This window comes from Sceloporus undulatus, chromosome 1 (genome assembly GCF_019175285.1).
Source record: "Sceloporus undulatus isolate JIND9_A2432 ecotype Alabama chromosome 1, SceUnd_v1.1, whole genome shotgun sequence".
In the NCBI taxonomy this organism is placed as follows: domain Eukaryota; kingdom Metazoa; phylum Chordata; class Lepidosauria; order Squamata; family Phrynosomatidae; genus Sceloporus; species Sceloporus undulatus.
In genome coordinates, this window is record NC_056522.1 from 179,406,598 (window position 1) to 179,422,595 (window position 15,998).

Sequence of the window (15,998 nt, forward strand, 5' to 3'; positions counted from 1 at the left end):
CTTCACCCCACTTCACCTGCCCAACATCTCTATTTTGGCAATTTTTTTAAAAAAAATGGCTGAATCACACACACACCTTTTAGGGGCTACATAAAGCCATTTTGCCATGTTTGGGGACCTCTCTGGACTTTTCTAAGCTCAAGATATGCTTTTGCCTTAACCAGGAAGTGACTTAAGTCACTATAGATTTGGGTAAAACCAAACCCTTTCACTTAAAGCATGCCACACACATCTTGACCGCTTATGACAAAATAGCCCTAGAGTTTTTTCAGCTTTCATCAAAAGGAGGGGGGACATCAGAGATTCTTAGGGTGCATATGACATGCAGGCTGTACTTTGCCAATCCCTGATAAGATCACCATTCCCCCAGTCAGATAAACATGGCATCCTTCTGGGCAACTATTTCTATGGAGAAATAGAAAGGTGTGCCATCTGACTAGGTCCCTATGTTATTCAGCCAATTCAGAATGTTTTTTGACCCAAATCTCAGTTGTTACAACTATTAGCTCTCTTAATTTTTTTGAGCAGAAAGCTGTGGAATAAATTAAACAAACACAGTTATGTATTAGTTTCCACTTATTGATTAGCTGAATATTTTTTGGTATATTGTCCACATGAGTAGAAAGAACAACTGTTAAATAAAACAAATTGTGGGAGTCTATGATGTAGTATGATGTGCTGCATCTCACACGAAACTTGAAGATGTGAAAAGAAAAAAAGAGCATCTATAAAGAATGAAAGCATGAACTACCAAGGAGGAACATGGATGTGTAGCCCAAGCTTGCAGGAATAATATAAGGAACGTTAACACTCAAAATGAACTGAGACTAGCTAGGGAAGCAGGAAGCAACAAGAACAGGTTTTTCAAATTCGTACAAAGCAAGAGAATGACCAAGGAAATAGTGGGATGCTGCTCAACAACAGCAGTAAAATGCTAATAGATCACAATGAAAACACAAAGCTATTATGCTTCAGGGTTTTTCTCACCCCAAAAGAGGACTCCCTCTTGCTTGATGTGCTGCTGTGCATCTGTAAAGACCTTAACAAGGGATCTGGATTTCAAATCATAGTTGATAAGGAACTAGTCAGGAATTACCTCAGTGACTTAAATGAGTTTAGATCTGCAGGGCCAGATGAACTGCAACCCATTCTTGCAGAACCACTTGTCATCTTGGAGGATGGGTGAGTTGCTAGTGGACTGGAGAAGAACAAACATTGTCCCTCTCTTCAAAAAAGAGAATCCAGAAAAGCACAGGCCAATTAGCCTGATTTCAATACCAGGAAAAATATTATAACGGATTATACATACATACATGTTTTGAAGTATCTTGATGACAATGCAGTGATCAATAGGAGCCAGCATGGATTTGTTAAGAACAAATCTTGCCAAAATAATCTTTTTTCTTTTTGCTTGGGCCATTAGTTTAGTAGATGCTGATAATGCTATGGCTGTCATTTATCTGGATTTAAGCAAAGAATTTGTTAAGTTCTCCTATAACATATTGATTAGCAAACTGACTGAACATGGAATAGATGAAACACTGTCAGATGGATCCACAAGTGGTTGGAAAATCATGCTCAAACAGTTATCATCAATAGCTGCACTTCAAAACTGGAAGGAGGTCTTGAGTGGAGACCTCATGGTTCTGTCTTAGTGCTATTATGCTTTGGCATTTTTTCAGTGCTTTAATTCAATTTTTTCAAGTAAGTGGTTCTTTGGGATTAGATGACTGGGTGGAAGGAGTCCTTATCAAGTCTGCAGATGATACAAAACTTGGAGTGGTGGCTAACATATTGGAAGATAGGAACAGAATTCAAAAGGACCTTGATAATCTAGAAAATTGGGCAGAGATTAATAAAATGAAATTCAATAGAAACAAATCCAAAATGTTACATTTAAGCCACAAAAACTAAATGCACAGGATTAGGATGGGGGATACATGGCTCAGCAATACTACATGTAAAAAGGAGCTTGGAATTACTCGAACGAGAGCCAGTAGTGTGATGCTGCAGCAAAGAAAGTAAATTATATTTTTGCCTGCATTAATAGAAGCACAGTTCCCAGGACTGTGCTGGTCAGTCGTCTTCTGGAACATTCATTCAGTTCTGGGCACTTCATTTTAAAAAAGATATAGACAAGCTGGAACAGGTTCAGAGAAAGAGGAATGGAGAACAAAACCTATGAGGAAAGAAGCTGGGCATGTATACCTTGGTGAAGAGAAGGTTGAGGGCTGGTATGGCTGCACTCTTTAAATGCTATCACAGAGAGGAGTAGGCAGGCCTGTTCTCTGCTGCCCAGGATTGGTTTAAAATTACAGGAGGGCAGATTTCTGTAGATCATTAGAAGGAACTTCTTGACAGTAAGAACAATTCAGCAATGGAACCAATTGCTTAGAATGGTGGTGCGGTCTCCTTCTCTGGATGTTTTCAAAAAGTATCTAGACTTGCTGGGGATTCTTTAGCTAGAAATCCTGAACTGAGCAGGGGCTGGACCCAATGGTTCAATGATTCTATGAATATGAAGAATCACATTCATCCAATAGTTTGTCACTGAGCTGTGATAGTCCACAGTATCAGAGAATGTGACACACCTCTTGCCTATACTTGCAGAGGAGTTTAAAATGGATGGAGGAATTGTGAAAATACCTGTATTTTGAATGTGCTTGGGGCCTAAATGTCTTTCTTTGCAGAAAAACCTCTACAAACTTAACTCTGGATTTGAATTACATGACTCCTTTGTATTTTAAAACTTTGCAAAAGTTAAGCATGTAACAATATAACCATGTTTTCAGTTATCATGAAACAGGGTTGATCTGTTACCTGAATTTCTTTCGTTTTGGCTATAGTTCCAAATATATGTGTGACTTAACGGTAAGCTAAAATGAAAGATTTTTTTCTTTGTGGATTTTCCCTGCTTTTTGAAATGTAGAAATCCATATAATTAATCCAAAACTGTATAGCTATTAGTAATAAAGCAAATAGTAAACAATAATATAACAACCTGGATCCCAACTAGTTCAAACTGTATCTCTAAAAACTACACAAAGGAGGAGCTGCTATTGTTATTTAAGCCCATTTCTAAAAAGAGCAGATCCCACATACTGCTAGGTGTTACTCATAAAGAAGTATGTTAGTATGGTATTTAATGCTGCCTCCAAGGAAACATACTAGGTGACCAGAAGTACTCTGTCAAAAGCTAGCCCTACCTGAGAAGTGTGTGTGTGTGTGTGTGTGTGTGTGTGTGTGTGTGTGTATGTTAGAAAAGCAAAGTTTTCATTATACAGTTGGCATTCTTCACTATCCAGTCTGATAAAAGGTATAAATAGAGCTAGTGTGGTTTATTGGTTTGAATGTTGGATGACAACTCTGGAGATTAGGGTTCAAATCACCGCATGGCCATGGAAAGTCTTGTGCAAGTCACACACTCCCAGCCACAGAAAACCCTGTGATAGGTTTGTCTAAGGGTCCCTATAAAGGCACAAAACAACAACAATAAGAGAATGAAAGTTTTCAGGAAACTGAATTGAGAAACAAAACCAGTGAACAGCAGCAGTAAATAAATGGGATAACCAAAAGAGGGAAAACACAGCATACACCAATCTTTTCGGGGGGCAGGGCAGGGGGTTTAACATGAAAACCTATCAACCATAACTAGTTGGTTTGGACTGAAAAAAATATACCTTATTCTGTCACAGGTTTCCAGTACGCTAGAGTTTGTATATAAAACAATAGCATACCAGTGAAGCCTGATGACATGTTGAGTTTTGGGCACTTTGACAGTGGCGGCATTTACAGGGCCATTCAATGAAGTTAGTTCCTTGGTGTCATCTGAAATAGCATATCCCACACCAAACCTGTGGGGAACTATGTTCTGTTTACCATTAATATTTAATTCAAACTTCCTGTCTACAGTATAAATAAGGTAAAAGGTAAAGGTAGTCCCTTGGCATGAATGTCTAGTCATAACTGACTGTTGAGGTGGTGCTCATCTCCGTTACTAAGCCAAAGAGCCAGTGCTATCCAAGGGCTATTCCAGAGGTCATGTGTCCAGCATGCCTGCACCAAATGCTGTTTACCTTCCCACCGAAGTGATACCTATTTATCTAATTGCATTTGCAAGCTTTCAAATGGCTAGGTTGGTAGAAGATGGGACTAGTAACAGGAGCTCACTCCATCATGCAGCACCTGGGCCTCAAATTGCCAACCTCCCGATCATCAGAATTTGCATCTTAACCATTAAGCCACTTCATCCCTGAATAATGAATAAGACAACAAGTCAATTTGAGGCCGCTCCCAGGAGCCCACACATACTTTAGGGCTTTGATCCTTCAGAAAGACCTTTTGGAGAAACGGTGTAAATGGTGCAGTAATGTCCCCCCCCCCAAAAGCACTTCCTTTTGTGGGAGGAAAAGGGGCATGTAAGGCTCCACCTTAGGCAACAAGATAGATAAGCACAGATCTGTCAAGAAAATTTCCCAAATTATGGGTACATAGACTTCTTGTTCATATCAAAACAACATTTGATCCAGCAAATAAAGATGCTGTGTGAAACCCCACTCCCATTATTGAAAACACCCATGAGAACAAATTGTCAGGTTCTATATGCTGGTGGCTGCATTTACCCAGAATGCTTAAGTATGATTTTGCAGAGGGAAGGGGTCATTTCCTTCACATACAAGTCCCTTCCAAATCCCCAAGTGGCCACACAGCTCCTCCTGACTCAACAAAGCTCCATTCCTATTATCAGAAAACTCTGTGATCTATGCTCCCTGCTATTATTTTATGATGGAAATGGTTAATTTGTTTAATCAAAGTATCATTGTTATTGTTTGTGTTTTTATACTTGTATTTTGTATGTATTTTATTGGTTGTAATCCCACCTCGGTCTGCAGGGAGAGGCGGGAAATATAAATAAATTATTTATTATTATATTATTATTGAAATAATGCAACATCACTTCTGCTTCCAGGAAGTTTTGGGAGGGATTGGGCTTCACTGCAAAAGGCTTCACTGGGGTTTGACACATAGTGCTAGATCATGGTTTAGTGTTACGCATGATCGGCAACAGTACAGGTAAAAAGAATGGACAAACGGACAGGGAATGAAATAGCCTGAATGAGAAACATCATTGCACAAATCACATATTAGTTTTTCAAACATAATGGAACTCTGTCATAAGTACCAAAAGGTAAAAAAGCAGCAGCTAATGACAGATCTTCCTTATGCAAGGTAAGGACATCATTCTAGTCTTCAGAAAGAAACAGCATCCATTTCCATCACATATCCCATCAAGCGCTCATTTTATTGTGTTTATAAGAAACGAGAAAAACTCCTCCTTCTTTGGCAAGTTCACACTGTCATATGCTTGAGATTTTCTACACTAAATATATTTACTATAGGCTCCCATGACACACTTTTCCTACTGGCACAGCTTCAGAACAAGTAAAAATAGAATAGGGATTTGATTCTGATAAGAGCTTGAATCAATCCATTTTTCTTTTCAAACAAATGTTCATAGTTGAATATGTACAGACATGGCACAAAATTGCCAGTTTTCTTAACAATTACTTTTGTTTATCATCTTCACTTAAAGGTGCATACTTTATTATAGTAGCAGTGCTACATATGTATATAATGCATATAACACAAAAAATTCTGATTGACAACCTCAGATTTGATCTGTAGTTTTTCTATTCTCTGAGCTAAATCAAAGTCAGCAGAATTTCCACGATATCCACTCTTAACATACTATATTCATGTATCTAAATGGATTATAAAGACAAACGGAAAAGATTTATTATAGGCAATAAATATGTCACTAATGCAGAATTACTGGACAGTACACATACAACTAGTGCCAAAAAAGCTTTTAGCTTTGTTGCCGAACTGGATTCTTTACTGCTGAGAAAATGAATTAATGGAAGGATTGGAAAAGGGGAGGGAGATCTTTCCCGTCTTTGCTAGTAAATCAACCACATGATACTTTTAAAGTCATACAGGAGTAAGAAAAGGTAGCCTCGGAGATTAACACTAGTCCAAGTATTTATAGGAAAACACACTGTACTGGAAGTTATAAATAATTATGAGACATGTAACATTTTTCCATTCCTTAAGTGAAAAGCTGGTTGGCACAAAATTTCAGTCTCAGAAGGAGAAAGTATTGTTTTGTTTTAACTTGGAACCCTTTTAAAACTGCACTGAAACAAAAACCTATTTTCAGACAGACGGTTTTATTTTGAACAAAAATACACATTAGAATTCCCAGTTAGGAAGATGAGCACATCATGTGGGCTGCATTCAATGGCATCTTTGCTTTTCTAGAAACTGTTTTTGCTCATGAGAACTGCACTGATATCTTTTCCCACTTGAGTCCCCCTCATCCCTCCCAAAAAAGCAATTTCTGAGGGGGCGGTACCACAGATAGGACACATGTGGATGGCTACAAGCTGTAGATAGGATATGGTTTTTAGCCAGCAAAAATCAGGCACCCCAAGTTGCTTTAGTACTTTCCTCTAAATTAAGCCATCATTAGTTAACAATGTCAGGAAAATGCAAGCCACAACCTTTGAAAGTTTGTCCTGCAATACAACTGTTTCTAGGACTGACTGAAATTCAAGGCTTATGCATTCCAACAGTCAGAAGCCAGGCGGTTTGCATGCTCCAGAAATGTAATCTACTGGAGGAAATTTCCAGGTTAAATGTGCACATGCAGCATTTGTACATTTACCATATTCCAAAACCATACAATGTTTCAGTCCCAGCCTGGGCCACATGGACACATCTTAGGAGAGCTATGTAATAAGAGGCTTAGTATATTTCACTTTTGATGTGGAGCAGAGGTGTGTTTACTATCACTTTCCATATGGTTGGTGTGAGATACTCAATGTTTACTGGCTGTTGATGGTGGATTCAGTCTCAACCAGTGATTCACCACACACCCACTCCTTTGGTTTCAGGTCCCCAAATCCAGTGAGACATGACTGCCGCTTAGGTGACCTCTCTTAAATTATTATTGCATGCAGTGTTCACATCACAATTTTTTATGATCAAATCTATAAATTCAATCCATTTTCTTTCTGGATCAACCCAGACTGAAAACAGAAAAAGAAAAGTGGGTTGTTCAGATCAGATCTGCACCTGCAGCAGACTTCACAGTATCCTGATCAGGTAAAGTGGATTGTACCAGGAAGTAGGGTGTATGATAGGAAAACATTTTTCTGTTCATGAAAAAACCCTCACTACACATGGAACTAGAACATCAAGGTAAAAGTGGCATTTCTACATTGGAAAGGGTGTGTGTGTGTGTGTCACTTATTATGTTGTTGTGTGCTTTGAGGCTGTTGCCAGCTTATGGCAACCTTTACATAGCGTTTTCTTGATAATTTGTTCAGAGAGAATTTGCTAGTGCCTTTCTCTGAGGCTGAGAGAGTGTGACTTCCCCAAGGTCTCCCACTGGGTTTCCATGGCAGACTGGGAATCTGAACCTTGTTCTCCCAGAATTGTAGTCCCACACTCAAACTACTACGCCACAATGGCTCCCTTATTATTCATTATGGGAATATAAAATTATCACATTTTTACCATGCAAAAACTACTGGTCCCTCCCTGAAGACCCAATCAAAATATTAAGTTCAGAATTAATACTGTTAAAGCACTTGTCTCAGCAAGATGAAATTTTGCCCTGAATCTTACCAATTCTTTTTTCACTGGGTGCTCCTTTGGATTAATTCCTTGAGTGGCCAGGTAAACTGCAAAATGAAATATTTTTAAAATGGGATATTAGCAATAAAATCCCAGGTACACATATAACAGGCAACTTGACAGACAACTATCAAGACTGGAAAATTGCTAGACTAACTCTAAACCATACTAATTTCAATATAAAATGATTGATACTAAAGAGGATTCAGTGCTCTATAAAAGTAGAGGGGTATGGGAGGGGAACCAAAAAACAAGAAAAAGGAGCTTGATCAACAATTATGAAATGGTGAAAGCGTAAATAATAAAGCTTTTATTTTGCTATCATTTATAAAAGTATAGTAAAATAGTTTTCAAAAACTGGATGAAATAGTAACTAGTTGCAGCATTACATATTGAAATATTCAGTAACATAAGGAACTACTCATTACTGCTATGAATGTCTTACTTGGCATACTCACCCCAAAACATTGAATTCAATGTGTAAGCAGACACTAAATCTAATTTTGCTTGCTCAAGAGGATCCAGCTAAATCCAGAAAGAGAAAATCAACATCATGTGAACTTTATTACATTTAACCAAACCCCAACAGCAGCTTACAGCAATACCATACACTGCAAAGAAGTGGTGGAAGAGACTGAAGCCGAGGGGCAGTTTGTGGCTAAGGTGACATTCAAACAGGGCTTTTCCATTTCTAGCCATTAGGCCATATGTACCAGCTAATATATAGTTCTCACATGTGCCATTTCTCACATGTCCCAGCTAATATATACAGATCCTGGTAGTGATACAAGGAGGCAGTGCCACATACCAACTGAGTTTCTTAAGAGACAACTATGAAAGCTCACAGAGTACATTCTCTTTACAAGTCCTGCGTGGGTTCTGGATCACTGCCACCTTTTATTTTATGTACAATGCATGCAGGAATACTGCGGTTATATACCAAAAGGCAGAAACAATTTTTGGCTGTCAAAGCCAATCCATCATTTTTTGTTCCTATAGGATTTCCTGGAAACTTAGATTACATGAATGTACAGCTTACAAGATTGAACATGGATCCTGTCAAAGGGCTGAGCTGTCAAGATGGTTGTGTTCATAATTTATTCATGGTTGGAAGGCTTCAGGGGAAGGGTGAAATTCCCTGATCTATGAGATTTTTTTTTTATTTTGCCCCGAAGAAATTACAAATTACATTCTAACTGTTGAAATATATAGATACATGTACAAAGACCTGGGGCAGTATCTTGTGCTGTTGTAGGGTGTTGAAAGGGAGAACAAAAAAGATGCTTTGTATGTTCCTTCCTTTATCCATTCTTTATAAGCTGGAAGGGATACTGTATAACAAGATTTTATATTTTAGTACTGGTTTGTTCTACAACTAGCGCCAAAAGATGAAACAAAACAGTCTATTTTGGGGGATGTGGTTAGATACTGAATATTAAATACTAGAACCCTTAACATTTGATTTCTTAAAAAAGATATATTTATAAGCTGTCTGTCCAAACAAGTCCACCAAACACGGCAAACCAGAGATGACTTAAGCAGGCAAAAATTATTGTGCCTTTATTATCTTCTTACCTTCTGGAGAAGTTCGCTTCTAGACACAGACATCATAGTCTTCAACATGTCATCTACAGAACTGACAGACTTCTCAAAGGCCGAAAGATAATCATGAATCTCTGTTGGGTATTTTTCTTCTGTTAGGTCCATATCTGATATGATGTCCTAGACATGAGAGTAAAGGATAGTTTTCACTTTAGAATAGATGTTTGTTGTTGTTATTGTTGTGTGCCCTCAAGACATTTCTGACTAATGGTGATCCTAAGGCAAACCTAACATGGAGTTTTCTTGGCAAAATTTGTTCAAAGATTTGCTTTTGCCTTCCTTTGAGGAGAGAATGACTTGCAAAGGTCACCTCATGAGTTTCCATGGTGAACCCTGGCCTTCAGCTTTGTGGTCCCAATGTTCAGACCACTACATCACACAGGCTCTCTTTCACTATAGGTACTAAGACATAAAAACAAAACATGAAGGCATGAATCCTACTATTTGACTCAACTAGAATAGAGCCAATGTATCAGTGTGGTTTACATGTGTTCGACTTACCATTCAGCAACTGAAATAATAGGCCTACTCAAATAAGGACTGCCAATAACAATATGATCCAAATTAGTGAAATGACATTAACAGGTTTACAAGCTATTAATGACATCACAGCCATTAGCTTGTGGATTGTGAAGCTACACAAGACAAACAGCTTGACTTTTGGAAAGTGGCAGCTTGCAAAGGTATAATCACTTTCATTCTGAACAGGTTTTTATGGCCTAGCAGCTCAAACACTACTTTGGAGCAAGGCTATCACTCTGATTTGTTGTGCCCTGGTCATATTCACAATATTTGAAAGTCAGGATAGAGAATATCAACAAATAGAGAATTTGGGGGAATGGAAATGAACGAGGATGAGGAGTCTGGATAAAAATACAAGAGATCTCATTTTTTGATTAACTGAAAATTAATCGAAAAATAATTCAGAATAATTGCTTAGTATGTACCTACCATCTAATGAAATCTACCTATCTGAATATATATCAAGGTCTTATTAAACAATAATGTACTTCTACTAAAAATTATAGTAGAATCTTCCACACTAGTGATTTAAACTGTGATTTAAATCATTAAAATTGTACCTTTTAGATAAGCAATTCAAATAAAATTTATTTAAATCAAATTATCCAGTGAATATAGTACACATCTGAATAGTTGTGTTGTGTTGTTGTGTGCCTACAAGTCATTTCTGACTTATGGTGACCCTAAGGGAAACCTAACATCGGGTTTTCTGGGGCTGAGAGTGTGTGATTTGCATAAGATCACCCAATGGGTTTCCATGGCCAAGCAGGGAATCATACCCTGATCTCCAGAGTCATAGTCCAACACTCAAACCACTACACAATGCTGGCTCTCATTTGAATAATACCTACAGAAAACACAGGCCCACATTTTAAATTCTACCAAAAAGAAAACTGAACAACTAAAATTATATTTGCCCCCATTATTTCTCAATAGTAGTTCTATCCAGGCATCATTCAAACTTCTATAATAAACCCAGTAGGGGGTCTAATGTTTAGACAACTGATAGGTTGGATCACTTCAAAAGATATCCTCCACACAGACAGCAAACATTAAATTTTCTACAACAAGTGACCTACAAGAACTACAAACTGTGTAGCTTTGTTTTAACCGCAAACTCAAAGTCATGATGTTTTACTAACAACCCATCATGATTCAGTAGCAATTGTTTCGTAAATTGCCACTGTGGATAAAGTAAACATCACTGTTAATTTTCTCTGCATTTCATTCCCCTCTGCACTCAGTGTGTATTCACAAACACACACACCCAACCATCTTCACCTGCAGTTTAGGATAATAGTACATCCATCTCACAGATTACATTACATAATAAAGATTGCTAGTGTTCTAAGTGCCATAAAACTGTTATTTTTGGCTTCAAACAAGTAACCTCTTTGAATTAATATGAAATAGGCTTAGATGTAGCTATGGAATTGATGCTGCCAAGGGAAAGTAAGACCAAAAGGAGGATTCCGTGTACCTAGAAGCAATCCTGGACTCATAGTTTATTCCATTTACTTAATCCCCAAAACCAATTACTTCAAATATATAAAAAGATACTTCCTGCAACAAGCAGAAACTTGATTTTCTTTTCCTGGCCAAGTTTTTTTTAAACAACACAGTATTGCCAAAACTGAATGTTATTATGTAACCCCGCAAAAAAGTATTTCCATTTTCTCACAGTCATGACACAGTGATCCAAAACACACTGCAGAAATAATCCAGTTTGAGACTGCTTTAACTGCCCTGGCCATGGATGTTTGAATCCACAGTTCAATAAAGAATTATTCCATACTGAGGGACGACTGTATATTCCACCTTTCCTCCAGGGAGAGAAAAACAAACCTGTGTAGATGGCCATCTTCCTCCCCAATAACTTCACTACAGGAAGTCCAGGCTTATCAGACATGTTAGGGACCAGAGTACTACCAAAAAGTAGAATCAGTTGAAAAGTGGAACACGGTCTTTTTTTAGCTTGCAAATGCAAGATTGAACACTAGATGGTGGCAAGTTGTCTGAGAGAGAAAAAGCCAGCATACCTGAGTGTGGAGGGAAAAACATATGCTGCATTGACTGAGAGGTGGGAAATCAGTAGCAAGTGTTTTACAGTTGGCCCTTGGTATCCATGGGGGATCCATTCCGGACCCCCCACCCCGATATCAAAATCTGTGCATGCTCAAGACCCATTATCTTTAATGGCTTCCTTACCGCTCTCCCTTTCCCTCTCCCTCCAAGGCTTCTGCCCTGGCTTGGCTTCAAGGACAGTTTGGAGGTAGAGGATTGAGACCTGTCAGCTGGAGGGAGCCAGGGCTGGGGCTTGAGTCTTGGATCCCCCCCTCCAGGCCCAGCATCTGGGATGGAGCCTACAGGCTCTGAGACCCTCCAGCCAATGGGGCCTCCAGTCTCTGCCTCTACACTGCCCCTGAAGACAAGCTGGATCCAGAGCAAGCGCCAGCTCCGGGGCCTGAGTTTCAGAGCCTGGAGGCTCTGTCCCAGGTGCTGAGTGGAGGGCTCCAAGACTCAAGCCCTGGCGTAGGCTCCCTCTGGTTGACAGGGCTCCAAACCCCAAAGCCAACCTGGAGCAGAAGTCTCAGTGGAGGAGAGGGGGGTCTTAACCCCTAAGGTGGTGTGTCTGCATACACACACCGCCATTGGGGACAATGCAGGTTTGCCATCCATGGATGCTCAAATCCGTGCATGGCAAATCCAACAATACCAAAGTCCCACTATAATTTAGATCTGTTGAAACAGAAAAGAAGGTACAGTCTATACAACCTTGATAATATACAACTAATCCAGGCTCATCAATCAAGTGCCATGAGTCACTGGGGTTCTCCCCAGTCCTGATCCAATGCTCTAGCCTATACACCACCCTGTTCCCTGCCTTTTTTTTTTAATATAGCATTTTTGCTGTCAAGTTTGCTTTCAAAATTAGTTTCCCCAGGGAAATGGCTATCCTTGACCACCCGGTTTTCCTTTTATTTCAGTGAATTACCGTTATGTCTGTCAATTACCAGATTGTCAGCTTCCAAGATACCAGGAGATTAACATACAAAAGCAAAAACAAATAATAATCAGAATACATGTCCTTCACCCATAAAAACAGGCCTCTCTATGTAAAATGCTGTCATGCAAGTATTCAAAAAATTATAACATAGTACCCATAAATTTACAGCCTCAAATGAAGAAATGGAGACTGTGCACAACAGATAAGTTAGAAGCAGGATTAAATCTGCAAAAATCTGATCCTGTGAAAAAGGCCGAAGGATGGACTCTGAGATCTGACCCCCTTCCCATAAAGTTCTGGCAAAAATGACCAGCAAAAGGTACATCTACACTGCAGAATTAATGCAGTTTGACACCGCTTTAACTGCCATGACTCAATGCTGTAGTTTTGTGAGCTACTCAGCCTTCTCTGTTCAGAGAGATCTGGAGTCTCACAAAACTATAAAGGTCGGGATTCCACAGGATGGAGACATGACAGTTAAAACAGTGCCAAACTGCATTAATTCTGCATTGTGGCTGAAGCCCACAGAAACCTCTTTGGGAATTACTAAGCATAGGTCTACTAAATGATCAGATACCAAGGCTGCATCCATACTGCAGAAATAATCCACTTTGACACCACTTTAAGGAGCCCTGGTGGCACAGTGGTTAAAAGCTGGTACTGCAGCCACAACGTTGTGAGTTTGATCCTAGGGGAGGGCTCTAAGGTCCACTCAGTCTTCTATCCTTTTGCAGGTCAATAAAATGAGTATCCAGCTTATAGGAGGCAACTGGGCTTTAAATATCCTAGACTTTGAAAATCTCCCTATTGCCGCATGGCCAGGAGGAGGAGGAACCTGTCTGCAACAGATATCCTCCCCAGTACCATCTTTACTATGGACTGAAATAACCTGCAGGCATCTGACTAACATCTCTAAGTGCTTTTTTCCCCTTCTTCTCCTGTTTGGTTTGTAACATCCTGCCTGATGAAGAAGCCCATGGAGCTTCGAAAGCTTGCAACAAGTATATTGTGCATTTCGGTCAGCCAATAAAGGCACCACTGATGGATTTTTGTTTGGATTTGTTAAATAGCCAACTCAGCTACCCCTGCATGCTTTATACATTGTAAACTGCTTAGCGAGTGCTAGTTCACTGATATGTGGTACAGAAATGTACTTGCTATTGCTTTTTAACTGCCACAGCTCAGTGCTATGGAATTCTGGGACTTTGTGAGACATTGAGCCTTCTCTGTCAGGGAGCTCTGGTGCCACAACAATTTTTTCTGCAGTGTGGATGTAGTCTAAACTACCCATAGTATTGAGTTCTCCCAGGAAAAACAACAAAGTAGTGGTCTGAGTATTGGGACAACAAAGGCTTTCTTGGGAGCAAGTTACTCTGGAGAAGGGCGAGCACATGTCCTCAGTGCAAAGGAGGACCAAGGCACCACAAGATATAGGAAATTCAGGAAAAATGACAAGCATTACACAATAAAAGCTTTTTAAAAACCCTCATATGTACGTGTAAACCCATGTTCCTAGTCATACTCAAAATGGAGGCCCTTTTGAAACTCCTCCTGGAAAGAAGGGTGAAATGTAAGGCTGGAAAAGGAGGACTTATGTGATTTCTCCCAAGTGTGTAAGAAGTCACACTGCACTTCTAAGATTTTTAAGGTTTGTTGTCCTGTGCCTTTAAGTGATTTATAGCGACGCTATCATGGGTTTCCCTTGTCAGGTTTCTTCAAAGGAGGTTCACCAGGGCCATCCTCTGAGGAGGCTGAGAGTGTGTGACTCCCCCAAGGGTCACCCAGTGGGCTTCCATGGTGGAGCAGGGATCTGAACCCCATTTCCCAGAGTCGCAGTCCAGCCCTCAAACCACTCCACCACACTGGCTCTGTTGTTGTTGGCCAACAGAAATGCACAATATACTACTTGCAAGCTTTCAAAGCTCCAGGGGCTTCTTCATCAGGCAAGATGTGACAAACCAAACAAGAGAAGAAGAAAAACAATTGGAGATGTTAAACAGATGCTTGCATGTTGTTTCAGTCCTTAGTAAAGATGGTATATTGGGAGGCAGGCTTCTCCTCCTTCTGGCCATGCTGGCAATAGGGAGATTTTCAAAGTCCAGGAAATTTAAAGTCCATTTGCATCTCAACAGGGAACCCTCTCTGGCAATCCAATATGTCTCCACTCCAATGACTCCGCAACATGTAATGTATATTGTGCATTTTAATTGGCCGATAAAGGTATCACTGGTGGATTCTTGTTTGTATTTGTTAAATGGCTGGGACTTCAACCAAGGTAAAACAATTTCTTCGTTTTCTTAAATTTGGACTACATTTGCATGTTTTACCTCTACACCACCAAAATGTTCCTGATGCAAAAACATGGAGACTTCTTGAGGAATCCATTGTTCTCTTCCTACAAAGAGGTTTGTGACCTCACTGGAATGGAGACATATTGGATTGCAGCAAAGGGTTCCCTGTTGAGATACAATTGGACTTTATAGTTCTTGGACTTTGAAAATCTCCCTACTGCTGCATGGCCAGAAGGAGAAGGAGCCTGCCTGCAAAAGATATCCCATCATATCATCTTTACCAAGGACTGAAACAACATAAAGGCATCTGACAAACATCTCCAATTGTGTGTTTTTCCCTTCCTGTTTGGTTTGTAACATCTTGCCTGATGAAGAAGCCCATGGAGCTTCGAAAGCTTGCAATAAGTATACTGTGCATTTCAGTTGGCCAATAAAGGTATCACTGGTGGATTTCTGTTTGTATTTGCTCAATGGCAAACACAGCTACCCCCTGCATGTTTTTTCCTATTGTTGTTGTTTATATCCCCTAAAGTAGGCAAAACCAACAACAAAAACAAAGTTAATTCCGTGGCCCCTGAAGAACTGGATACCCAGAGTAGAAGCCCTACACACCCTTCCTCCATCATTTCCCCCAGAGAGAGGGAGAGATTGGGAAAGGCCAGGGCGACAGGAGGGAAACAGCGCTCTACTAGCATTCCCTTCCCTCCCAGCCGCCATTTTGTTTTCCTGCTCCCCAACCGCCCCCTCCCCCCCCCATTCGCGAGGGCCTCTTTCCTTGTGTCGCGCGCGCTTCCTACCTGCCGCGTGGAGGCGAATGGGGCGCGCGAGGGGGGCGTGGCTTCGCCGGGGCCGCCCAACTGACGACTGTGGAAAAT

General features: G+C 40.0%; 1 protein-coding gene across 2 annotated transcripts in view; it reads right to left on the reverse strand.

Annotated features, from left to right (window-relative positions):
• Positions 1-15,998, reverse strand: part of C1D (C1D nuclear receptor corepressor) — an 18,258-nt gene extending 2,260 nt beyond the window's left edge. The window contains exons 1-4 of one of the 2 annotated variants that reach the window (XM_042445531.1): positions 15,921-15,998; positions 9,277-9,423; positions 8,160-8,226; positions 7,693-7,748 (exon numbers count right to left, since the gene is read on the reverse strand). In XM_042445531.1, the coding sequence (XP_042301465.1) occupies positions 7,693-7,748; positions 8,160-8,226; positions 9,277-9,408 (255 nt within the window). In that variant the 5' untranslated portion in view covers positions 9,409-9,423; positions 15,921-15,998. Of the gene's footprint in view, positions 1-7,692; positions 7,749-8,159; positions 8,227-9,276; positions 9,424-15,735; positions 15,850-15,920 lie in introns of those variants that run through there. The other variant, XM_042445530.1, reaches the window with a different exon arrangement.